The following is a 26,351-nucleotide window of genomic DNA, read 5'->3' as shown; positions in this document are numbered from 1 at the left end:
CACCATTATATTCTTCCTTTATTGGCTGTCCTTGTATAATACAAATCTGCAAGTTTAGATACAAAAAAAATCTGGAAATAAAAGATAGAAAAGTACCCGCCAGGCACCCCTTCCCATTCTTCCAGGACCCCACCCCAGCGGGTACCAACATGAGGTAACTAAGCATCTTCCCTCCCCCCTCCCCCACCTCTGGGCCCCCAGCTTGGCCTTGCCCCCATGAGACCTTGGCCCCCTGGAAGACAGATGTGGGCCCCGAGTGGGGGTGAGCACAGCATTGGCAGTGAACGCAGCGAGGGCAGAGGGAAGCCCTTACTTGTGCTGTGTGTGGGGGAGGAGATGACCAGATTTGGGGTGGGCACTCTTGTGGGGCCCAGGAGAGCCCCTACCAGGGCATCCCTCCTTCATCCTGCCCAACACTAGAAGGTGAAAGGTCAGCAACAGAAACTGGGGAGTAGAACTTGAACCATGGACATCCTTGGGACTGAGGCCGTCCCCCTGTGTCTGGGGCAGGAGAGGGTGCATTGCCAGCCTACATCTGGCAGTGACATGGCTCCCTTAGCCAGGCTGGGTCCGTCCCTGAATTCCGTCCTGTCACAACCTGGGCTTCACAATATTGGTTCTGTAGAGGTTTGGGAGTGGCAGAGAGGACTGAGGGGGAATTGAGGGGCGCAGCCCCAAGGAGCAGGACTACGGGAGAGGTTGTGCCTCCATTCCCAGGTGTGGTGCACCTGGGGGTGACAGGGTGACGGGGTTGGCAGGGCAGCTTGAGCTACAGTTCAATCTCGAAGGTCTTCTGCAGGTCTCCGGAGAAGGGATTGGAGGGCTTCTCCACAGTGGATTTGCCTTCTAATGCTGCCCACTGGGCCTCAAATGGGTCCAACTCAGGGGCAGGGGCCGGTGCAGGCTCTGGGGGCCAGGAGGCCCCATTGGGGCGTGGACGGGCCTGGCCCCCAGGGGCACTGGGTGCGGCAGGGGGTGGGAAGACCCCAGCTTTCCCAAGCAGGGTGGCAGGCTGGGGCTGGGCAGCTGAGCAGAAGGCGTTGGCCACCATCTGCGAGGGTGTGATGCCCACCACAGGCACCCGGGGCATGGGCGGGTAGCCCAGGCCTGGGTAGGCAGGTATGAATGGGGGCTGCATGTGTGGGGGTGGCAAAAACACGGCCACCTGGGCAGGTGCTGTGTCAAAGGGCCCCATAGGGGCAGGGAAGGGCTGCAGGGCTGGGGGGATGGTGGACACTGGGGGCACTGAGGCCGCTTGCTGCTGCTGCTGCTGCTGCTGCTGTTGCTGCTGGGCCTTGGCCACCTGGGACACCTCCTCCAGCCATCGCTCAGCCTCTGAAGGGGTCCGCTTGTGCCCAGGCTGGAAGGTAGCCGCAGGGGGCACAGAGGGCTCACCCCAGGCAGAAGTCCCTAGAGAGAGGAGAGGAGCAGATGAGGGACAAAGGCTGCAGTGGAAGAATCGCAGGCTGGGAACAGGGATGGCCTGGGATGAGAGCACAGGTCCCAGAGCCAGGTGTCTGCCTTCGAGTGCCAGCTCAGCTCCTTACTGGCTGTGCTGACATTGGGAAAGTGACTTAACCACTCTGGACCACATAACAGGTCCGTTTCTACATAATTCTGAGGCTCTGTGGCCCCATGCTCACCCAGCTCCACTGCTCTTCTCACTGGTCAGCGCCATCCATACCTGGTAGTAACTCTGAGCATCACCTTGGATTCCAATCAAGAGAATGTAGTATATACCATGAGGCTAAGATTCCAAGGTTGCATGGATCTTTCTCAGAGTTTACTGTTCCAACACAGAAGATTTGATTGTTTTAAGTTCGTGTTTTCTAAGGGTCTAGAGGTCTACAGTTATACTATTCGAGATCCTGAGGTTCTCGCCTGCTTCAAGGAGGAGCCCACGCATTTGAGTGTCAGTGTCACTGGCACCCATGGCTCTAAGACAATCCTAGAGGACTAAGCTGATCCACAGATCTAAGCCAATCCATGGCTCTAAGCTGATCCACGGCTCTGAGCTGATCTCATGGCTCCAGGTTGACCCATAGCTCTGAGCTGATCCCATGGTTCTAGGTTGATCCATGGCTCTGAGCTGATCCCATGGCTCTGAGCTGATCCTTGGCTCTGAGCTGATCCATGGCTCTAAGCTGATTCCAACACTTGACCATTCAAGATCCCTGGGGTTTCCAAGGTAGCCCTGAACAGAGAAGAGGAATGAAGGAGGGCACTTTAGGGGATCTGTCCTGATGGAAGACACCAAAGGACTTACCTGTTGTGGCAGATGGGGGCCCTGATGCTGCTGTTCCAGCACTGGCGAAAGATGAGCTGATCTGTGTACACAGAGCATTGATGCCATCGCTGTCACTGGCACCAGGAGGCTCCATCTCAGGTACTGGGAAGTCAGGAAGGGCAGAGGTCAACAAACAGCCCTGGGCACTGCTGCAGCCCTGCCCTTTCCCTGCACCAGGGCCACTCTATAGTCACTAGATGGCTATGGCCACTAAAATAACTGAGAGTGAGAGAGAAACATCTGAGTGGTCAACAGACAGGTCAGTATGTGACATCTGATGACTGGCAGTGGCAGAGACCCCAAACCAAGGATCCAAGAGCTATATGAGTGGCCACAAACCACAAGTGATGTTTAAAATGTTTAACAAGCTGGGCACAGTAAAACACCTGTAATGCCAGCTACTCACAAGTTTGTGGCCAGCCCTAGCAACTCAGTGAGACCCTGTCTCTAAATTAAAAAAATAAAAAGGTCTGGGGATGCAGCTCCTGGCAGAATGCCCCTGGGTCCGATCCCCAGTGTGCCTTCCTCCCATGAAATACATAAAATGTTTAAAGACATATTAATTTAGAAAACGAGTTTCACTGCCTATATGGCAAGAGCATGGGCTGGTCAGCATGAAGGCGGGCCACACGCTGTTCATCGTCTGGGAATCACACATCCTACTTGGGTAAAGATGCGACTCCCCCGCCACCCAAGAAGCTGGCCTATCACATATGTCATGAGGGCAGTGGTGCACCTATGTCAGCAAGACAGGAGGCGTGGAGCAGGCATGGTGGCCTTGCGAGGGCTTGGGAGGAAAGCAGGTACCATCCAAATAAGCAAAGAGCTGCCATGTGTGATGTGTGACAAGCTTCTGTGACATTTTAGTAAGTGACTATCTCCAGGGGGGCATGTGGGATGCTCTAGGAAGCATCAGAAAGAAGTGACTGTGGGAGTCAGCATGTGTGACATAGAAGTCCCAGGTGGGGGCCGTGTGGTTTCCAGGTCAATGTCCATGAAGACTGTGTGTTTGTGGAAACAGGCATGGGGCGCCTGAGGGTAGAGCCTCTCAGTGGGACTGAAGTTCAAGTGTGAGGCATTCTGACGTGCCATTCCCAAGTGTGAATGTGAATGATTACGCTTGTGTGATGGAGAGGGGTGTGTGTGTGTGTGTGTGTGTGTGTGTGTGTGTGTGTGAGAGAGAGAGAGAGAGAGAGAGAGAGAGAGAGAGAGAGAGAGAGAGTTTGCACAAATCTACATGATAGCTACCAAATTTGTGTGGATCCAGATGTGTAGTTTGTGTCAATCTGGGTGTGTGACTTCTGAGCATGTGAGATTTCTGCACATACGTAATTCTAAGTCTATGACCTCAAAGTGTGTGTGACATGTGTGAGAGAGTGTGACATTGGTGTCTGAAATTTCTATGGGGCAAGTTCAAGTGAGTGTGCAGCTGGCTGCAGGAGTGTGAGGCTCCTGGACAGAGCCCGGGAGCCTGCCGCTCCTCAGGCGCCCGTGTGAGGGACCTGGGTGGTGTTTAATGTCAGGCTGTGCGAGGACAGCATATGTGAGGGTGTGTGACAGTAGGGAATGCTGCAGGACGCGGAGCAAGTGTGCGTCATTCTCAATGTGCGCTGGCATCTGCTCAACAGTGGATACAAATCAACACCCTCCCACACCAATCCCCAAGCCATAAGGGACAGAAGTCCCACATTTGACATATGGAAGCAAGAGACTGGGCCAGAGCGCATGGCTTCCCAGACTGCTAGGAGGGCAAGTAGACCGTCTGCCTGTCTCTCTTGAGCAAAAACATGGTACCCTGCCACCTCTCTCCTTTCCCTGGCCCATGGCAGACAACAACAGAATACAAGGCCATTTTCTCTCACTAAGTTCTTTGTTCACCTTACCTCTTACCTGGCCAGACCTCAAGGCTCCACTGACCAAATTCTGGGAGTTTTTCCTTTGGGCAAAGGCATGACACCCGGCTGCTCTCTCTTCTCCCCTGCCCACGGCAAACTTTGCTAATTAATCATATAGCAAACAGGCCGACTCTCTTCCTTTTCTTGCTCATGGCAGACACTGTCAGGAGTTCATGATGTATGCCACCACCCCTCTATTCTTCCTGCCTCAGGCACACACTGCTAATCGATCACAATCCCCCTCCGCTGCGATCCTGAGGACCTTTATCCTTCACCTGGCCAGGTCTCATGGCTTTACTGGCCACGTGCTTGGGAAAGGCATTAGACATGATGCTTTAGCCTACTCCTGAGCAAAAGAGGACACCTGTGCTGCTTCTCTTCTTTCCCTTGCCCATGGTAGATTTCTCTGCCTATAGCAGATTTTTCTTTTTTTTCCCTTTTACATATATATATATATATATATATATATTTTTTTTTTTTTTTCTTTGTGTGTGTGTGTGTGGTGTTGGGGATCAAACCCAGGGCCTTGTGCATGCAAGGCAAGCACTCTCCTAACTGAGCTATTTCCCCAGCCCCCCTTTTTACATATTTTTATTGATGTATTATATTTGTGCATAATGGTGGGAATCGTGGTTATGTATTCATACATGCACATGATGTAGCAATATAATTTGGCCAATATAATTCCCCAGTTTTCCCCCTTTCCTTAACCTCCCTCCCTTTCCTCTAGTCTACTGATCTCCATTTAATTTTCCTCCACTCTACTCATCCCTCTTTTTCCTCTCTAGCTTCCACATGAGGAAAAAAATACAATCTTTGACTTTCTGAGTTTGACTTATTTCACTTAACACAATGTTCTTGAGTTCCATTCATTGTTCTGCAAATGTCATAATTTCATTTTTCTTTATGGTTGAAAAAAAACTCCGTTGGGTATATGTACCACATTTTCTTTATCCATTTATCCACTGACAGACATCTAGGCTAGTTCCACAGTTTGGCTACTGTGAATATGCTCTAGCTGATTTTCTAACCAATCATGGTGTGCGCCATCTTGCTCCCTTCCCTTAACCATAGCAGACGCTGCTAACTGATCATGACCCGTGATACCTCTCTGCGACCCCTTCCCATAGCAGCCATGGCTAAACAATCATGATCTGTGCTACCCATCTTCTGTTCCTTGCCCATGGCAGACACTGTTAATTGATCATGGTGCGTTCCACCTGCCTAGCCGTTTGCCTCTGGCAGACAGTGCTAATCAGGAACGATGAGTACCACCTCTCCTCTAGCCCTGCCCACACCAAATACTGCTGATGCCGAAGCCCCTTTCCACTGAGCCCAGGGCTCACCTGTGCCTTTCACCTGGAAGTCAGTGCGGCGCTGCAGCGTGGATGGCAGCTCATTCAGCCGTAGGCTCAGCTGCCGTTTGAAAGGCGAGTTCTTCTGGCTGAGCGCTGGGAACCCACGAAAGGAGCCCTGGCGAACCAGCTGCTCCAGAGGAGCGTGGCGCCGGGGGATGGCAGCTGCAGTGGTGCCTGTGGCCACAGGGGTGCCTGCCTCACCCTTCTCACCAGGAGATGTGGTGGCTGGTGTCGGGGACACATGCCCAGGCTGGGCAGGGCCGGGAGCCACAGTGGGGGCAGCTGCTGCCTCTGCTGGAGACATGGGAAGACAGCAGGTTAGACATCTCATCTGGCAGCTCCGACCTCTCCCGCCAGTCCTCTTGACCATTCCCTGAGGCTGCTGTCCTTGCCGATCTGTTCTGCCCTCAAGACAGAGCCCTGAAACGTCCCTAACCCCCACCCAAGTTAAGATCACCTTTCCTAGGAGGCCCTTGGAGAACTGTCCCCCACATAGTGACCCTCTGTGTCTCTTTAGCTTTCTGTCCCTGATCTGTTTTCCTCCCCTGCTCTGGCCATTTCTCCCTTGGAGATTATCTTCCTTTTTGATAATTTACAAACACTTATTTGGTGTGCAAACAACCTATTAGGCATTGTTCCAGGGGCTCCGAAAGAATTAATTTGCTCAACCCACATGACCACCCACCAGGTCAAGACCGATGGAAACCGAGGTCCAACAAAGGCCAGTGACTTGCCCGAGTGACACCACCAGGACAGGGCAGGCTGCCCCTGGAGTCTGTTTCACTGCCTGCCCTCACCGGCCCCTGCATGTCTGGGCTTGGTCTGTCCTCAGTGTGCTATTTTTCTGTCCCTCTCCCTCTGTCCCTATCTTTGTTTCCCTACTTCCCACCATTCTTCCCACCTCAAAGGACCCTCTTCCTTCCCTCAGTCGTGACCAGTCATTCTAGTCAGGACTTGGCAGGATTCATCCTCTGGGAAGCTTTCCAGATTGTTCCAGCCCCTCCCTCTGAGCTCCCTCTACTCTGGGATTGTCCTCTGGGGACACCTGGCTCCCCCTTGGCACCACAGGCAGTGTTCTCCAGGCAGGTTCCCACTCTCCACACCAATCCACAGACACACACTCTTCCTCCAAACACGACCCCATCAGAGCTATATCCCCTGGAGGGATGTCACCTAGGGCATTTCTTCCATCATGAGGTGACAAGCCTACCCAGATAGCCCAGGGCCATGGAAATAGCCCAGGACAGGTTGGACTGGGAATCTACCTCTCTTCCCCATCTCACTCGATGACCTGGGGAAGTCCCTTCCCCTCTCTGGGCTCCAGTTTCCCTGACTAGAAACCTGGGATAAACATCCCTAGGCTACCTCCCCAGCCTCCTGGGAAGGTCAGTTAAGGTAGTGAATGTTCAGTGCTCTGGAATCCAACAAAAGCTTCATAAACAACTCTGTCACCAGTGCATTGCTCCTGAGCGCAGAGAAAAACGTAGTGCCTCCAGGCTGTGATTCAGCGCAGCCTCAGAAGCAGTAGCAGCAGTACACTGTGAGATGTGCAGCAAATCAGACTTCACTGTAAACTCCTATTTGGCTGTGCAAACAGTGAAGTGCCTTCAGCAATGCAAAGTCCCTGAAAATTAGCATATCCTTTGGGAACAAACTCTTTGCAAATTCAAAAGCACTTGTAACAGAGTTTGCACCTGACAACATTCTTTGTTAAGTTCTAACATCCTATGTAAATGCTAAGAGAAATGTTTGTAAATGGAAGCACTGCATACTTAAGCATTGTTTTTTTTATTATTTTTGTCACATGTCCTGCCCTCATTCTTTCTGGATAGCAACTCCAAGTAAGATGCATCTTTTAAGTGTGAAGCCATCACACACAATGAAGTAAATGTATCATTATATTATACTTAACAGTCAATGTACTTGATATTTTCTATTCTATTTCATTTTTTAAAAATCCTGGCCATAATTCGGCCAACCAACTTTGCAAGTCTTGGTACACAGGGCAGAAAAGCCTGGGGCACCCCGACTTAGTGAACTCTGCCTGGTTCCTGGCCGGCAGCACTTTGCTCCAAGAAACTCTTTAGAGCACTTTATAAACTAAAACCAAACTCTGCAGCCAGCAGCAGGGTCTCTGCGCCCCTGAGCCTCATTACTCACCCGCGCCCCCTGCAAAATGGGGAGCCCACTTGCATCGGACCAATGTCAAGCAGCACCCACCTTTCTTCTTGTCTGCAGCCTCGCGCTCTGTGGGTCGCCCGCTCCCCGACAGGCGGAAGGAGCCCTCGCGCGCGAAGCTGGTGCGGCTGGCATCGAAGGCGGCCGTGACCCCGCATTCCTTCTCTCGTCGCTGTTTGCGCTCCAAGCAGGCAGCGAAAGCGCAACCCACTGCGTGGCTCAGCCTCTCACCCTGTGTGGAGAGGTCCCAGGGTTAGAGACACTGTCCCACAGGCTGAAGGACTGGATGCCAGGAGTAGGGTTCCTGCCACTAGGTGCTGGAGCTCATCTGCCCCTCATCTGAGTCCCTCTCCCTCTCTGGGTCTTGTGTTCAACTGCACCAGGATTACAAACAGCAGTCCTTTGGGTTGGCGGTTTAGATCAGAGGTAGAACACTAGCCTAATGCTTGTCAAGGCGCTGGGTTCCATCCCCAGCACCACAAAAAGAATAAAAGAAAAAAAAATGTTGGAGAGGGTAGTCCCAGATACTCAGGAGGCTGAGGCAGGAAGATTACTTGAGCCTGGGAATTCCAGACCAGTTTGAGCAACAGAGAAACCACCTCTCAAAAACAAAGAACAGCCAGGGCAAGTCTTGTAATCCCAGCGCTGGGGAGGCTGAGGCAGGAGGACAGCAAGTTCAAAGCCAGCCTCAGCAATGCAAGGTGCTAAGCAACTCAGTGAGACCCTGACTTTAAATAAAACACAAAATAGGGCTGGGGGTGTGGCTCAGTGGTTAAGTACCCCTGAGTTCAATCACCATACCCCCCAATTTTTTAAAAAAGCGGTGGTGGTGCTGGGAATGCAGCTCAGTGCTGAAGCACCCCCTGGGTTCAATCCCTGGTATCCCTCAATATCAAACAAACAACAAAAAAACATTAGGTGGGGCTGGGGTTATAGCTCAGTGGTAGAGCGCTTGCCTGGCATGTGTGAGGCACTGGGTTGGATCCTCAGCACCACATAAAAATAAATAAATGAAATAAAGGTATTGTGTCCAACTACAACTAAAAAATATTTTTTAAAAAACCATATTGAGTATATCCCAGGTACTCTGGTGTCTGTGCTATCTTAAGTTCAAGGCCAGCCTCAGCTCAAAATAATAATAAAACAAGTGCTGGGGGTGTAGTTCAATGGTAGAGTGGCCCTGGTGCAATCCCCAGTTCAGAGGGGGAAAGGGAAAAAAAAAAGACAAATGCTGGGGGCCCCTCATGAAAAGAAGGCTGCCTGAAGCTCCACTCATGTGAAATTCTAGAAGAGGCAAAACTGCGATGGGAAAGTAAAGACAATCATTGTTTCTTCCGGAGCCGGCAGGGGCAGGAGCGTTTGTTCTGGGTGGTGGCAGTGTTCTAGACCTTGGTAGGGGCTGGAGTTTCACAGATGTATGCAGTTGTCAGAACTCAGCAAATGTGCACAGTGTTGCTATGAACTGAATGTCTGTGTCCCCTTCCAGAGTCATCTGTTGAAGCCCTGATACCTCAATGCAATGGTACTTGGAGGTGGGGTCCCTGTGATAAGATTAGTGGCCTTAGAAAAAGAAAAAGAGATACAAGATCCACCCACCCCCTCCGAGCGGGGACATAGCAAGGAGTCCATGTGCAAACCAGGAATAGAACTCTCACCACACTGGCACTCTGATCTGGGCTTCCAGGCTCCAGGCCTGTGAGAAATAAATGCTTATTTTTTTAAGCCACCCAGTCTGTGGTATTGGGTTACAGCAGCCTGAACTGATCAAGACAAACATGTTTTGCTTTGAAAGAAAAATATGAATTCTACAATATGGAACACATGCCAAAGTGTTTAGGGTGAAGATTTTGATGTCTGCAACATTGAAATGCATCCTCCAAATAAGATGGATAGATATGTGGTAAAGCAAGCCCAGGCAAATGTTAACAGTAAGATTTGGGGTAAGCCAGCCAAGGTAGTGCATGCCTGTAATTCCAGGGGCTCAGGAGGCTGAGGCAGGTGGATAGTGAGTTCAAAGCCAGCCTCAGCAACTTAGCAAGGTGCTAAGCATATCAATGAGACCCTATTTAAAAAAAAAAAAAAAAAAGAGCTGGGTATGTGGTTCATTGGTTAAGTGCCCCTGAGTTCAATCCCTGGTATCAAAAAAAAAAAAAGATCTGGGGGATGGGTGACTGTACAAGTCCATCAACTTTGTTGCATGCTTGGAAAAACTTTACAATAAAATACTGGGGAGAAATGATGGCCACTGTTCTTGAGAACCATTTGTGAGGTTCTAAGCCCAGCGGCCTGGGATTAACACTGCTTCCCACTTCCCAAGATTTTCTCAAAGAAATCACTTCACCTTCCAATATTGGAGTCTCTTTCTGGTAAAATGTGGGTGCTAACAGTACCTATTCCACAGGGTTGGAGCCAGAATTAGGTGAACTAATATATGTCAGGCATTCAGCACAAAGCTGGGCACAGGAAATATCATACATATGTCAGCATCAATTTGTCCAGCCCTGGGTTGAACCCCAATATGCATCCTCTCATGGGATCCTCCCAACAGTGCCAGGCAGGGAACCCTCTTGTGAACCCACTTTACACAGGAGGAAACTGGGGCTCAGATGGGACATCAGCACATCCTAGCAATTACTAGAGTGGCAGAGTTGGGGTTCACATGCGTTTTATCTGACTTTGATTTCCTAACTAAGAGGCTCAGCCATCTCTGAAAGTTAAATTTGAAAACAAAATCCTCAAGAAAATAATAGTAAATTGGATCCAGCAGCATATTAAAAGGGGGGTTTATCCTGGCAATGCAAGGTTGGTTCAACATGAGAAAGTCAATCAATGTAATGCGCCACATTAAGAGGAAGGAAACCACAGGAGGGGAAAGAAAGATAACTATCTCAATTGATGAGGAAAAAAAAAAAACACTTGACAAAACTCAATGTCCTTTTATGATAGACACTCAACAAGGTATGAATAGAAGGAAACTTCCTCAACCCCATGAGGGATATCTATAAAAACTCACAGCCAGATGCGATGGCCCCGCCTGTAATCCCAGCAGCTCAGGAGGCTGAGGTAGAAGGATCTTGAGTTCAAAGCCAGCCATCAGCAATGGCGAAGTGCTAAGCAACTCAATGAGACCCTGTCTCTAAATAAAATACAAAATGGGACTGGGGATGTGTTTCAGTGGTTGAGTGCCTCTGAGTTCAACCTGTGATATAAACAAAACAAAACAAAAAACCCAACTCACAATATATATCACACTCCAGGGTAAAAGACTAAGAACTTCCTATCTGGGCTGGGAACATGGCTCATTGGTAGAGTGCATGCCTAGCATGCACAAAGCCCTGGGTTCAATCCCCAGCATCACATGAAAAAAAAAAAAAAATAGATCTGTACCTGGGGTAGACTCAGCAAACATTAAAAAGGCAATAAATGCTTTAAAAAAAATCCTTTCCATCTAGGATTGGGAACAAGACAAGATGCCCTCTCCCAACCCACTTTTTAAAGGTCTCACAGGCTGGCCATGAACTCCTGGGCTCAAGTGGTTCTCTGACTATAATCGCTTGCCACCCACCATGCCCAGCTCCGATTTCCTCACTCTATTTGTTATTAAGTTCTGCTAAGAGCAATTAGAGGGAGCCATGAGCAGTTAATCCCAGTGACTTGGGAGGTTGAGGCAGGAGGATCACAAGTCTGAGGCTAACCCGGGCAGCTTAGTGAGACCCTATCTCAAAATAAAGCTAAAAAAGGCTTCGGATGTAGCCTAGCGGTAAGCACTTGCCCAGCGTGTGTGAAGCACTGGGCTCAATCTCCAGTACTGCAAGGGGGGAATAAAGAAGAGTAACTTGATAAGAAAAGGAAAAGGCATCCAAACTGGAAAGGGAGAAGTAAAATGATTCCTGTTTGCAGATGACATGGTATTATATAGAAAATCCTGAAAATTCCACAATTATTGCTAATAAATTTAGCAACACTGCAGAATATAAGATCAACACACTCAGTCGATAATGTAGCAATGAACAATCCAAAACTGAAATTAAGACAATTCCATTTATAATAATATTTAAAAGAATAAAATGGTTATGAATAAATATATTTTCAATGTATATGTTTTACACTTATACATTGAAAACTATAAAATATTGCTGAAAGAAATTAAAGATGATCTAAATAAATAGAAAGATATCCTATGCTCTTAAATTAAAAGGTTTAATATGGTTAAGATGGCAATATTCCCCAGAGTGATCTACAGATTTAATGAAATCCCTATCAAAATCCCAATGGGAGCTGGGCACGGTGGCACATGCCTGTAATCCCACTGGGTCAGGAGGCTGAGGCGGGAGGATTGCAAGGTCAAAGCCAGTCTCACAGCACCTTATCAAGGCCCTAAGCAATAGTGAGACCCTGTCTCATTAAATAAAAAATAAAAATGGGGCCAGGAGATGGCTCAGTGGTTAAGTCTGGGTTCCGTCCTCAGTACCAGAAACAAAAACACCTCAATGGTCTCTTTTCAGAAATGGAAAAGTTGATTCTAAAGTTCATATGGAATTCCAAAGAATCCAGAATAGCCAAAATAATTTGGAAAAAAAATAAAGTAGAAGAATCACACTTCCTGATTTCAAAACTTACTACATAAAACTATCTTAGGCAAAACAGTAGAGACTGGCATCAGGACAGACACACAAACGAATGAAATAGAGTTGAGAGCCCAGAAATAAGCCCATCTGTGTATGGTCAATTGATTTTCAACAGGAGTACCAAGACCATTCAATGGGGAAAAAATAGTTTCTTCAACAAATGGTGCTTGGAAAATTGGATATCCATATGAAAAAAAAAAGAAATTGAACCCATAACTGACATCATATGCAAAAATTAATTCTAAGGGCCAGAGATATAGCTGAGTGGTAGAACGTTTGCCTAGCATGCATGAGGCCCTGAGTTCAATCCCCAGTGCAAAACAAAAATGAACTCAAAATGGATCACAGACCTAAATGTAAGAAAACAACAGACAATGGGTTGGGGATGTGGCTCAAGCGGTAGCGCGCTCGCCTGGCAAGCGTGCGGCCCGGGTTCGATCCTCAGCACCACATAAAAACAAAGATGTTGTGTCCGCCTAAAACTAAAAAATGAATAAATAAATATTTAAAAAAAAAAAGAAAACAACAGACAAGTTTTATTTGAGCAATATTAAAAACCTTTATGTATTAAAGGATACTCAAGGAAGTAAGAATAAAATGGCAAAATGGGGTGAAATATTTGCAAGTCATATGTCTGATAAGGGTCTAGCATCCAAATATATAAAGAATTCTTACAATTGAACAGCAAAATGAAATTGACCCAGGCTAGGGTTGTGGCTCAGCGGTAGAGCGCTTGCCTAGCACATGTGAGGCGCTGGATTTAATCCTTAGCACCATATAAAAATAAATATAATAAAGGTATTGTGTCTAATTACAACTAAAATTATTTTTAAAAAAATGAAATTGACCCAATTTAAAAATGAGTGAAGGACTGGAATAGACCCTTCTCCAGAGAAGATATGATAGCCAATAAACACACAAAAAGATGCTCAACATCATTAACCATCATAGAAATGAAAATCAAACTACAATGAGATGCTGCTTCACACCTCGTAGAATGGTTATAATTTTTAATTTTTTTGTAGTTGTTGATAAACTTTTATTTTATTTATTTATATATAGTGCTGAGAGTTGAACCCAGTGCCTCACACATGCCAGGCAAGTACACTACCACTCAGCCCCAGCCCCAGCCCCAGCCCCAGCCCTGAATGGTTATAATTTTATAAAAGGAAAATAACAAGTGTCATTGAGGATGCAGAGAAACTGGAACTCTCATTCACTGTAAGTGTGGATGCAAAATGGTATAGCTATGTGGAAAATAATTTGACCATTTCTCAAGAAGTTACACAGGGAGTTCTCATATAACCATCAATTCCACTACTAGGTACATACCCCAAAGACCTGAGCAGATATTCAAACAAATACTCTCACACAAATGTCCAGAGCAGCAATGCTCACAGTAGTCAAAAGGCAAAAGCACACACAATGTCCATGGAGGGATGAATCAATAAACAAAATGGGTCCATATACACACAGTGCAATGTTACTTAGCTATAAAAGGACTAGGCTCTGACTCATACCACAACATGGACGAACCTGGAAACCGTGCTAAGTGAAGGAAGCCAGGCACAAAAGGTCACATGGTACATGATTCCACTAAATGGCATATCCTGAATAGGTAAATCCACAGAGGAAGCCAGCAGATGAGCAGTTTCCAGGGGCTTCATCGGGAGGTGTGGGGACAGGAAGTAAGTATTTAATGGGCATGGGGTCTCCCTCAGGTAAAATGAAGAAAATGTTTTGGAACTAGATAGAGTTGACAGTTAAACATCATTGTGAATGTACTAAATGCCACTGTACAATTTAAAATGACTGGCTTTATATGAATTTCACCAAAAAAAAAAAAAAAAAAAGCAAGTCGAACTTGAGGAATCTTGGGGATTCCACTGCTAATATTTAAAACCTGAAGCTTGGAAGTGGGAAGAATTCGCCCACAGTCACATTCTCTACCCACAGCAGATGGCCCCGCTCTTCTCCAGCTTTGACTCTCATCCCCAAATAGCTTGAGTCTCATTGCTAAATAATTCCAACTTATTGAACACTTGCTTCTGGACTCTGCTTAGAACTTTCTGCGTGTGATCTTAATGAAGGCTTCCACAGTGAACCCGTGAGGAACCACGGCTGTTATCCCCAGAGGAGAGACGTCACTTGTGCCCACTGTCCCACGCACGGCCAGGTGCTTGGACACTGAATGCACACCACTAACCATGTGGCAGTGGGTTTTCCAAAAATAGCCATGACAAATTTCTGGCTTCACATATTCTTCCAGAACTTTTCACTCCCCCATCAGAAGTGAAGTCTGTGTCCTTTTCCCCTTAACCTGGGAAGACCTCTGTGATTGACTGGACAAATGGAGTACCATGGGAGCCATGCGAGGTGATGTCCAAGACAGAGTCCAGTGGCCACATGGCTTCCTCTCTAAGTCTCTCTCTCCCCCCACCTCCTCTCTCCCACCCCTTCCTCTTTACCCCTCTCTTGAGACTCACTTTGGAGCCCTGAGCTCTCCTGAATGTTCCATGCTGGAAAGACTCCCCGGCCCACCTATAATCCCAACTCCTCAGGAGGCTGAGGTAGGAGGACCATAAGTTCAAGTCCAGCCCGGGCAACTTAGTAAGATCTTGTCTCAAAAAGGGCTGGGAATGTAGCTCAGTGGTAGAGCATCCCTGGATTCAAAAAAAGGAAAAGAAAAGGAAGACCTGTGGAAAAGTCCTGAGAACACAGGAAGAGAGAAAAATGTCTGGTATTACAGCCCCAGACACTGTCTGAAACAGAGATCTCAGAGACCCTGGATCCAGAGCCACCCGGCTGGACATTCCCCCAAATTCCTGACTATCAGGTATTCAAGCAAATATTTGTCCCTAAATGTCCATAGCAGCATTGTTCACAAAGGCCAAAAGGCAAAAACAATCCAAATGTCCATGGAGGGCTGAAAAGATCAATAAAACATAGTACATGTCCATTCAATAGAATATTATTCAGCTATAAAAAGGATGGAAGCTCTGATTCATGCCACAGGACGGGTGAACTTTGAAAACACTATACGAAGTGAAAGAAGCCAGACATGAAAGGACACATACTACATGATTCCATTAAGTGAAATATCCAGAATAGGTGAATCCCCAGAGAAAGAAGCAGATTAGCACCTGCCAGGGGCTTCGGGGTGGGGGTGGGGACAAGGAGTGAGAACTTAATGGGTGTGGGATTTCTCTTAGGGGTGAGGAAAATGTTTTGGAATGAGATTTGTTTCAGAAACCATGAAAGATAACAACCGAGTGTAAGTTTAAGCCACATGTTTCCAAGCAATCAATAACTGATATGACCACTATTTGCTCTGCTGGGCTCAGCAAACAGCAGTTGCCATGGTCTCTGGATTTCTGATATCTCCATACCAGCCCCCAGTAGGCACCACTCAATACCAATACCAACTAATCAATACTGATATTCTCAAATTTGTTTTCCACTCTGATTTCAGTCCTGAACTTATGTGTGCAACAGGGAGGGTAGGGGCTTAAAGCTATTTGGGTTGGAGATTTCTAAAATAGGAAGGGAAAGAAAATGGAGAATACTCGAGTGGAGAGTGCTAGGGTCTGTGATGGGCGGGTGTTGCATCACTCAGCAGCATCCACTCCTCAGCTTTTGGTAACAGCTCCCAGTTTCCCTTTGGGGACTTCCTCTTCACACTGTATATGCCAACCCAGGTGCTCCACCCTCCCTGGGCCAAAGGGAAGACTGTGACCCAAGCTAGGCCAATTCCAAGCTCCCTCATTAGAATTACAACCCAGAGTGTTCCCTGAAGGAACCTCCCGCTGGGACAGCATCCCTCTGCTCTCTACCTTTCTGACACGTGCTGCTTCTGAGTACCCTTCAATTTTGTGTGATTCCTCATACCCTTCCATGAATCTCATTCTGGGTTTTAATTAGCCAGATTAGTTTTTATTGCTAGCAACCAAGTAATACTGGCTAATGTAGCAGAAAGAGATTGAGACTTCTTACAAGAGTGGTGTAGGGTTTGAAGTCAGGGATCAGGGGATAGGATGTAATAAAGACTAAATTTTCCACCATCTTTTGCAGCTAGGAATTTCCACGTGACCAGGTACTGTCCGGTGGAATGTCATTGGAAGGGTTATGCCTCCTACAAAGAAGGCGTGCCCATCCTCAGGCCCCTTTCCTTTGTGCTGACTGGAATGAAGATGTGAAGGCCGGAGCATTTGTATCCATCTTGGATCACAAAGCAGGAGCCACACTCTGGAGGAGCAGCAAGATGAGCACAGAGGAGCCACACCAGTGCTGCTCTCCCTGTGTGGGGATGTCCCTCACGTGACACAGAAACAAACTTCTATTTTGCTGGAATCATACTATCTGAGAGTCTTCTGTCATAAGCCTCAGTTGCCTAACTCTGGAGAATACTTCTGAAAAGAGGATTTATTTCTTGCTGTCATCAAATTTTCAGAGAGAACTTAAAATATGAAGAATGCCAGGGTGAATGTATTGAGGTTGAATGAAGAGCAGATGCCCTGGGGGTATTGTTTGAGAAGGACCCAAGAGAGCGTCTGGGGGCAGGAAACTATAACTTGATCTGGGCCAGGTTTATACATAAACAAAAATCCACAGCTGTGCACGGGCCATCTGTGCACTTCACGACATACATAAAGAACTAGTGGTGACAAGGGTGATGATAATGTTTTCCTAAGCACTTGGATGTGCTAGGCACTGTTCCCAGTGCTTTGTATTAACCCACTCAAGTCTCACAAGAATCCTCTAAAAACAGTGAGGACACCCCATCTCCAGATGAGGAAACCCGGCCCAGAGCGAATTGGCCGAGTCCTTGCAGCCTGCTGGGACTCCAGGACACCCCAGAGCAAAGGGGGAGGAGTCGACGGCCTTTGGCCATACTCACGGAGTCCTTGAGCGCCAAGAAACAGTGGCAGATCCAGCGGCGGGTGGTGCCATCCCGGCAGATATAGGAGAAGGCCTTGTCCAGGTTGCGGTCAGGAGCACAAAAGGAGACCTTCTCGATGGTCTGGTCTACCAGCAGATCCTAGGAGGGACCAGGAGGCCAGGAGAGGGTGTGAACTGTCTTTCAAAACTCCCTTAGCGTCTGCACTGAATCATCCTGAACAGGGTGAGGGGACCCAGCAGTCACTGAGACAGCTCTGGGCCTTGCCTGGTGGAGACTCCCACTTCAGTGGGGAAGTCAGATCCACCACGAGATGGAGATGGCCCAGCCCTCAGTTACAGCCAAACTATAATGAGGGTCAGCCCGGATGGGAGGCACGGGGTCCTGCAGGAGCCAAGAACAGGTGCTTGTGGGGAGTTAGGCAGAATTTCCTGGGGGAGGTATTAAAGAGGCAAAAAGGCAGGGAACAGTATTCAGTCTGTGCAAAACTGTTCTGTCAGTAACTCAACTCCCAGAATACCCTGGGTACCTCCCCGGGTAGTCTTTGGCCTGGAAGCAGGGGATTCAATGGAAAGCAAACAGACACCCAGGACTGGGGGTAGAGCTCAGTGGTAGAGCCCTTGTCTAGCATACAAGAGGCCCTGGGTTCTATCCCCAGCTCCATAAAAACAGTGAAAAAGAAACAAAGCCAGATACCGAGTTCCTGGCCCCATGATGCTCCTGTCTGGCTGGGCAGACTGACAACACATAACAGCTAACATTTATGGGCATGAGCAGTTACAGAGCGCCAGGCAGTGTTTTAAACAGTTTGCACATACTTTGTCATTTGAAGGAGGGGTCTGTTAGGAGCCCCACTTTTTAGATGAGGCAATGGAGGCCCAGAACAGTTTAATCTCCTGCCCAGGGTCCCCCAGCTGGTGCGTGGGAGGGCTGGTGCTGAGGTGGCTGCTCCGGTCCATGCTCTCACCCACTCTGGATACCAACTCACAAATAACCATAGCCCTCATTCCTAAATTAGGACTGTGACGAGAGCCAAGTCGTTGCAGGAACACATGGTGTAGTCTAGGAGACTCCTGAGGGAGGGACATCCCAGAGTGGGTGGGAAGGTGGCCTCAGCCCCAATATGGGGAGGAGAGGTGCCCACTGGTGCCCACCCGACCCCCACGGGCCTCCTACCTTGGTCTTGTCATCCACCACTCGTAGTCCGTCGGCGGACACCCACAGGACAGACTTCACGGACTTCCGGCCCATCTGGAGGAGGGTGGGGGACAGAGGGGCCTGGTTAGGGCTGCCTCTGCCCATCAGGCTGTCCCCTCCCTGGCTCCAGCCCCTCACTCACCGCCTTCAGCTTCTTCACAGCATCTTCACACACGTGCATCCCCCGGGACTCCTCCACCTCCACGTGGCCCAGGTACTTGGGTGGGGGATGGGAGAACACGAGATAAGCACAGTAATCAATAATTGCCAGTGTTTGCTGAGCATCTGCCACGCATCAGGCAATGTTCTAGGCGTGTCACATGTTAATTCATTCTGCACTTCAACTCTACAAGGAAGACATCCTATTCCTACCCAGATAAGCAGACCAGAAACTATAGCACCTTTTATGGTCATGGTTCCTGTCCTTGTATGTCCCTGGGCTTTAACACTTCAGTGTTGAACTGAGTGTAAGTATTTGCATCTCTGTGCCTGAGGACATCAGGCTGCTGGCCCCTGGCCGGTCAGGCAGGTAGAAAGAGCTTGGGCTAGTGCCCTCTCCCCATGTAGTGAGTGATGGGAGGTGGGGCACATGTCCCAGCTCCCTCCTGAGCAGGTGGAGTGGCTGCTTCTCAGGTTCCCCAGGGGGATTAAGTTCAGCTGCCCAGACTGGCCCAGAGATGTGCTGATCCCAGTGATTTGAGAGGCCAAGGCAGGAGGTTCACAAGTTTGAGGCCAGCCTTCGCAATTTAGCAAGACCCTGTCTCAAATATAAAAAGAGCTGGGGGTGGAGCTCAATGGTAGAGTGCCCCTGGGTTTAACCCCAGTGCAGAGGGGGAGAAGGGAAGCTGAGCTGCCCCAGCTACAGTTCAGTAGCACCGCTTCTAGGTGCCCTCCATCCTTCTCACCAGCACTTCCTGCACCTCCCAGATGAGCCTCTCACACTCTGGGCCTGCTTCTGGGGACAAGAAAATCAGGCAAGGAAGAAAGATATCAACTCCCGCCAGAAGAGGCTGAGCTCCATAGCCCATGCCCTGAATCTTGCTGTCTACCTTACAAAAGTATAAAGGACTGAGGCTGTCTAACCCAGAAAGCTCCTCAAAAGCAGGAAGCTTTGCAAATGCCACAAAACTGTGACATTCCAGTAGTGGAAGTTACTCCCCTGGAAATCATGAGCCCCCACTGAATAGGATGACATCTGGCAGGAGGTCCTGGCTTTTAATTCCAGCTTCGAAGGATCCAGGATCCCACTCCAATGTGCTCCACAGTTAATTGAGAATGTAAAGTTTCCTGCTCATAGCACAGGGCCTTTGGTGATCTTGCTTAGAACCCCAGGTTACAAAAGTGCGCATGTGCACAGCAGCAAGCCCTTCGTTGTGCCCCGCCCACTCACCCTGACAGGGAAGCTGCAGGTGCCCTTGCGCACCGCGTCCTCATCTGCCTGCCACTGGTGCGGGCGCGATGCCTCAGGCACATAGGCTGGCTTCCTCCGCCGCAGGCTCTGCCGTAACTTGTTCATGGTGCCTGCCCCGTCTAATGACGTGGAGCAGCGGTATGGGTCAAGGAAGGAGGTTAGAACATAAATAGGATCAGATAACATAAAAGTGGGGTTAAGGGGCTAGGGGATCACGGGGTTGAAGGACATGGCATTTAGGGACATGCAACTAGCAGCTCCTAGCAGCTCCTAGCAGCTCCAGTCAGGGGACAGGAGCTGCTAGGAGCTGCTAGGAGGAATTTGAGAGTTGTGCAATAGAGATTCAAAAATGTGGGACTAAGGGGCACAGAGATCTGGGGTAGGAGGTTGGAGGTCACCGACTTGGGTTTGGAGTTTGGGAATGTGACTGACACAAGGATCCAAAGGAAGGGAGGTCAAGGCCGTTGGAGAGCATGGGGGTTAGAGGGCATGGGCGTCAGGGGTCACAAGGTGATGGGGTGATCAGAAGGCCCGGGGATGGGGTTGCATGGTTCAGGGGTGGAGGAGTCAGGTGTGGGAGGTGTGAGAGTCTGGAGGCTCAGAAGGTCTGGGGTGTGGGTGGGGAGATGGGGGCCTGTTTGTGTGCCTCTGAGACACAGCTCCTCCTAGGCAACTGTGTCAAGATGAGGCAAGGCCTCTGGGGTGGTGTGTGCCTGCAACAGCCAGAGGTAAGACTGTGTGTGTATGTGGGGTGCAGGTGATGAGGGTGGAGGTGGCCAGCTGCTGGTACAATATTCACTGCTGATAAGCCATGCTGACAGTTGCAGGAGGAGGGTGAGGAGACACCCAGGACTGGAAACACCAAAGGCAGGCAGACGGGACTCTATGCATATGAATGCAAGTGGATGATGGTAAATCTGGAATGGCATCCATGAGGGTGTCTGTATCTATGCAGGCAGCCACGACTGTGTGTGTCCACCCTGTACAGAAGGCTATACGGAAGCATCCATGTCTGCAGGTGGATGTTTTATAAATATGTATGTCTGTCTGTGAATACTGTCTGTGAGGGGTTCTGTATCCAATGGTTGGTTCTATTGTTCTTGGGAACTGTAGCTTCTAAATACGGATGTGTGATGGTTATTCACAAGACTGTGCCATTTCTAAGAGGACAGCGGTTGTTGGTGAGGCTGTATGGCTGTGGCTATGGTTTGAGTCAACATATGTGGCTGTTGTCTTATTAGAGAGTGTGGGTACATGAGTGTTGTTCTGAGGATGTGTCTGTAATTCAGTGGGGCTTGTGTGAAGATGTGCATGAACACTTTTGAGACTATGTTCATAACCCAGTTGTGATTATTATCCATGAGAGTGCTAAGTATTGTTTGTGAGACCCTCTGCTTAAGTGTAGCTTTTTTGGAGAGCCTGCGTCTGTGAGTGCTATTTGTGAGGCTGTGTGTCTCTAAAAGTGTAGCTATTGTCTCTAAATTGTGGGTCTGTGTGTGTTTTCTGGGGGACTGTGTCCATGTACCACTCTCAAGAGTATGCATCAGTGTGTGTCACGCAACAGAGAGTTGCGGCTGGCAAGAGCCTGTAGCTGCCTGTGTGTCTTGCTATTGCCTGGGGATGCATGTGCAGATCCATCCATGTGAACATGTGCCTGCATGCTAGTGTGAACAAAGGGCTCCCTAATCATATCTTCAGGTGTGCCTGTCACTGTGTAAACATGTTTGTGGATTTGAAGAGATCATTGCCTGTGTGTGTGTGTGTGTGCGCGCGCGCGCGCGCACACACCTTTGGACATGTGATTCTGTGACTGTGATCCCGAACACACTCACAATGAGCGTGAAGATGCCAGAGGGTGTATGTGAGAGAGTTTAGGGCTGAGTCTGTGATGGGGGCTTTGGTGAGCGTGCAGGGGTGATGTTTGAGGGTGTCCACTCATGCTTGCAGTTAAATCTGTGTGACTATAGGGACAGTTCCTCTAGTTCTGCTAGTTGATCCAGGAACCCAACCAGCCCCTGCCCTTTCCCAAACTGGGCACTCACCTGACTCCGTCCTGAAGGTTTCAGGGGGCCCCAGGGCCCCACAGGGGGCTGGGGGCAAATGCTGCTCAGGCCTCCTGGGTCCACTCTGCCCAAGGGAGAGAGGAGAAGGTGAGAAGTTTGTTTGGGGTGGGGTTCAGTCCCCTCCTCACCCTGCCTTGGACTTCAGCCAACCCCCTCCATCTCAGGCTCCCTGGTGAGAGCCCTGGTTGTCGTGGCAACTGTTACCAGGGAGATCAGCCACCTGGTTTTAAGGGCCCAGGAATGAGTAGGTGGGCACCGTTGGGGATGTGCTGGCCTCAGAAGGCCCTTGATACCCAAGGGGCTGGTGCTGGGGGAGTGGCTTTGTCCTAGACACATATCTAGGGCTACACACAAACATACAGTCAGACATATGCAGCCAACTCATGTCTACACTTGTCCTTAGCACCTGGTCACAATTCTGTACATTCAATTACACGCAGACATCATCCATCACAGCTACACACTTCCAGTCACAGAGATACACCGTAATAGTCACGGCCACAGCTGCCACTGTGAACATCTGGTCACATGTTCATGTTCGCAGATACATATAGCTCTACCCTGGACACTCGTCTACATATGTGGTGATGGGCTCCACCTCAGACACTGGGTTACACCAGTGACTGATAATGTCACTCCTGTTTTTCAGCCACGTACAAAGAGCTGGGCCTAGGCACACCCATGAGGGAGACACATGTACAACCACACCCAGTGACACTTGTGTTTCCTCAGGCACCCACCCAAGAAACCCAAATCACAGGCCCCCCCACAGAATCACACCCAGCCAGAGTTCAGCATTTGGTCACCTGTAAGTAGTCAATCACACACTGACACCATCACAACCATGCACACTGTCTCCACTGATGCACACTGACATCTGGGTGCACTGAAACAGGCTGACGCACATCTGATCTTGAAAAGCCCACACTCACACACGTCCCACACGGCCACAGCTGCACCTGGACACTCAAGCCCTACTGTGTCCATCATGCTAACACACCTTTTTTATTTTTTATTTTTTGTTACACACTGTCACACAGTCACTCATATACACTCTTGGATGCTCACACTTGGTCTCCATATCTGTCAGTCTTCTGTGATGGCCACTCTTATACAATGGTCCTCTCTAAGTAACCAAACACTGAGATAATGATGGCTACAGCCGGTACACTACAGAGAAACAGACATACACACACAAGGCATGGCATGCAACCACCCAGAAACAAATATCCCCAAGGACGGCCACCCTCAGACATAGCCACACACATTCCAGAAATGGTGGTATACGCATAGTATCCAAGTTACTCAGCCATCTGTCATGGTCAATGTCCCACACATAGATGTACCATGTCACATCATCATGAACACAGTCTCTCTTCATGCAGACACACAGTTACCAGATAAGTATGTGGCCACATATCACTGCAGCCTCATGAGAATAGGCACACAGAGTCACAACCTCACCTACATACACAGTATCTCACACACAGGGACAAGAATACAGTTTCAATTTCCTACATCACACGTACACAGTTGAGTGTATACAGAGAAATGCAGTGACCCAGACATACATTCATAAGTGGCTTTACATAAAAGTCACGGTTCTTGACAGAGCCATGTACACAGTCAGGGTCCAGTTGCTTTACAACCAAACCACAGACTTGAAAAATAGGTGATCCACCACATGCATGTGCACCACACACATATACATACAGTTACAGACACAAACACTCTCACAGACTAGGACACAAGAACATATAGTCACCTGGGGTAACAGACGTACAAGTTACGTGCATAGAGGAAAACAAGCCACAATCACATACACACCCACTGAACATCCACACAGGTATCTGACACCAGCATACACAGACACATTCACACAATTAAATGACCCTTCACAATAGCCTGTGTTTTAGACACCAAGTCAAATGCATAATCAAAATCATAATGCAAGACTGTAAGTACACAATCAGTTTTACACACACAGCTAGATGTAGTCACTAGGAACATACAACCACTGTCACGCACAGAGCCATCACACAATCCTAGTCACACAGGCACAATGTGACTTCAGATGTATGGCTGTCACACACATAGTAGTGTGTTTCATATGTACATAAAATCAGTTATAGGCCTAACCATAACATTCTCAGTCACTGGAAGAGTCACACATTGATATGGGGTCATAGACACAACTCCACTTACACAGTCACAACTCCACCCACCTCTTCAGTCACACGTATGCCCAACCCAAGACAACACATATGCTGTCACATACCAAGGCACACAAATACAGAGTCACAAAAGACATAACCACAGCCACAACTCTACAATCACAACCATGCACCCACCCAAACACCAACAGACTAAAAAGTAGAAGATTTTACACAGTGAACCGCTGTCATTCACACATAGTCACACAAATACTGGGGTCACACACAGACACCACTACATACAAGCACAAGGATACAGACATACGACGCTGATTCTTCAGTCACCAGCTGCAGCGCATGCACACACACAGCACAGTCACACAAACATGGGGTCACACTTCTAGCCACCTCCCCATCCCTTGCTTCCCCCCTTCCCCCCAGGTACCACACACAAAGCCGCCCTCACACCGCAGAAGCTGCAGACAGACAGGGTTTCACCGGGTCCCAGGGGAGCCGCCCCCAGCCCAGCCTGAATCCTTGGAGCCTGGGGAGGGCCAGTCTGGGAGGGGGAGGCCACGCATTGTCTGCAGGTGGGGCCTCTCTTGGACAGCTAGCTGGGCAGCCTTAGGGACAAAGGGGATGGCCTAGGGGACCTTGTTCAAGCGGGGGTGGGAGGAAGCCTGAAATTCTCCTTATTTTATTCAGGGTGGGGTGGGGTGGGATGGAGTCCCAGGCACAGGGACCTTGTTTTGAGAAGGGATGTGCTGGGACGCTGTCCAAGTCCTGGGGGGAGTCTGTGCCCAGGAAGCCTCTGAGGCCAGTGGGGCAGTCTGTGCTTGGAATCCCCCAGGCCTTGGCTTGGTGGGGAAGCCGTAACCTGGGACCCCATCTTCAAGACCTTGCCTAGCGGGTGGCTGTGCTCAGAGACCCCCTCTGGCAAGGAGGGGTAGGGATTATGTCTGCAATTGCCTCCTGGAGGCTTTGGCTTGATATGAGGTCTGTGTCCCAGACCCCAACCCCAAAACCTTGCCTAAGGAGTTGTACCTAGATTCTCGGTACCCCTGCCCTTGATTTGGGGTGATCTGTGTCCAGAATCCCCATTTCCACAGCCTTGCCAAGAAAGAGCCTGTGCCCAAGCCCCCCATCTTCCAGGGTTTGATTTAGTGGGGTTCTCTTCTTAGACCCCCACCCAGGATCACCCTCTCTAGCTTTGGCATCCTCACTCCATCCGGGCGCCGCGGCCGCCTCCCACCCTCCGCCACATCAGCAGCGGCGCCGCCCCCGACCCAAGCCCCTCTCGCCCGCCCTTCTCACGCTGGCCGCCGCGCTGCGGGACATCCAGGGCCCGGGCGCCCCCGCCTCCCGCGGCCCCAGTTGGGCCCGGCTTCCCCAGTGCTGCTGCTGCTGTGGCGGCGGCGGCAACGGCAGCTCGGTCTGACGCGGGCCCGGCCCGGGGTCGGGGGATGGTGCGGGATGCACGCGCGCGAGCCAGCTCGGCTCCCCGGAGGATTCCGTTCCGGGGGCGGGGAGCGTCCCTCCCGCCTCGGCCCCGCCCATTGGCCGGCCGCCTGCTGTATATGCAAAAAGGACCCCGCCCCGCCCCACAGGCCACGCCCAATCCCGAACAACCCCGCCTTCTCCGGTGCAGCCACCGCCCCGCCACGCCCACTGGCCAGCCCGGCAGTCTCTCCCGCCGGTTCGTTTAGGCCTGGGTTCTCTTGCCTTCTGTGACCTCTGACTCAGATCCCCTTCAGTTCTGCGTCCGAAAGAATTGCTATAGGAGGCGACTTGCCGCCCCCTGTCCCCAAATCTTGCTAACCCTACGATTCTCCCATCACGGCGGGGGCGGGCAGAAGCGGTGACGAGGCACTTTTGCATGAAGGGGAGGGGGAATGAACAGACCCCGGCATCCAGGAGCGCGATCAGTTTGGCTTGCGGGGCTGGGGCGCGGAACTGGGACTTGGGCGCGGTTCTGGCCGCCTCTGCGTCCCCACTCCCACCCCCACCCAGTGCGCTTGGCAAAGCAGCTGACAGGGGCATTAGGGCCCATTAGCAAAGGCGAGGTTGCTGGAAGCAAGGGAAGGAGCCTGAAGCTGGGAGGGCAAGAGATGTGTGTGTGTGTGTTGGGAGGGGCGCTTCTCAGCTGCCACAGCCCTTGAGCAGGTGGTCAGCACGTGTGGGGGTAGGGGGGAGAAGGAGGTTCCCAGCAACAGATGGCCTAGGCAGGGCTGGGGCTTTCAGACAAGGGGTTTTTGGGGGGGTGACCATCTGCACCTGGAGGCCG

General features: G+C 49.7%; 1 protein-coding gene across 3 annotated transcripts; it reads right to left on the bottom strand.

Annotated features, from left to right (window-relative positions):
- Numbl (NUMB like endocytic adaptor protein) lies at window positions 1-25,619 on the bottom strand. Of its 3 annotated transcripts, none has more exons than XM_078032037.1 (10): window positions 25,382-25,619; window positions 21,894-21,978; window positions 19,831-19,970; window positions 18,583-18,657; window positions 18,420-18,494; window positions 17,244-17,384; window positions 7,761-7,950; window positions 5,529-5,831; window positions 2,267-2,389; window positions 1-1,410 (listed from the first exon to the last, which is right to left on the bottom strand). In XM_078032037.1, the coding sequence occupies exons 1-10, from the start codon at window positions 25,403-25,405 to the stop codon at window positions 770-772; spliced, it is 1,797 nt and encodes a 598-aa protein (XP_077888163.1). In that variant the 5' UTR covers window positions 25,406-25,619; the 3' UTR covers window positions 1-769. The 3 variants fall into 3 exon arrangements, with proteins under 3 accessions (XP_077888163.1, XP_077888162.1, XP_077888164.1); XM_078032036.1 differs by having other exon boundaries at window positions 5,529-5,834; window positions 25,382-25,618; XM_078032038.1 differs by lacking the exon at window positions 25,382-25,619 and adding an exon at window positions 22,983-24,403 and having other exon boundaries at window positions 5,529-5,834.
- Window positions 25,620-26,351: the final 732 nt, after the last annotated feature.

This window comes from Ictidomys tridecemlineatus, chromosome 15, assembly GCF_052094955.1.
Source record: "Ictidomys tridecemlineatus isolate mIctTri1 chromosome 15, mIctTri1.hap1, whole genome shotgun sequence".
NCBI classification, from domain to species: Eukaryota; Metazoa; Chordata; class Mammalia; order Rodentia; family Sciuridae; genus Ictidomys; species Ictidomys tridecemlineatus.
Note: the sequence above shows the minus strand (reverse complement) of the source record. Positions and strands in the feature narration are given on the sequence as shown.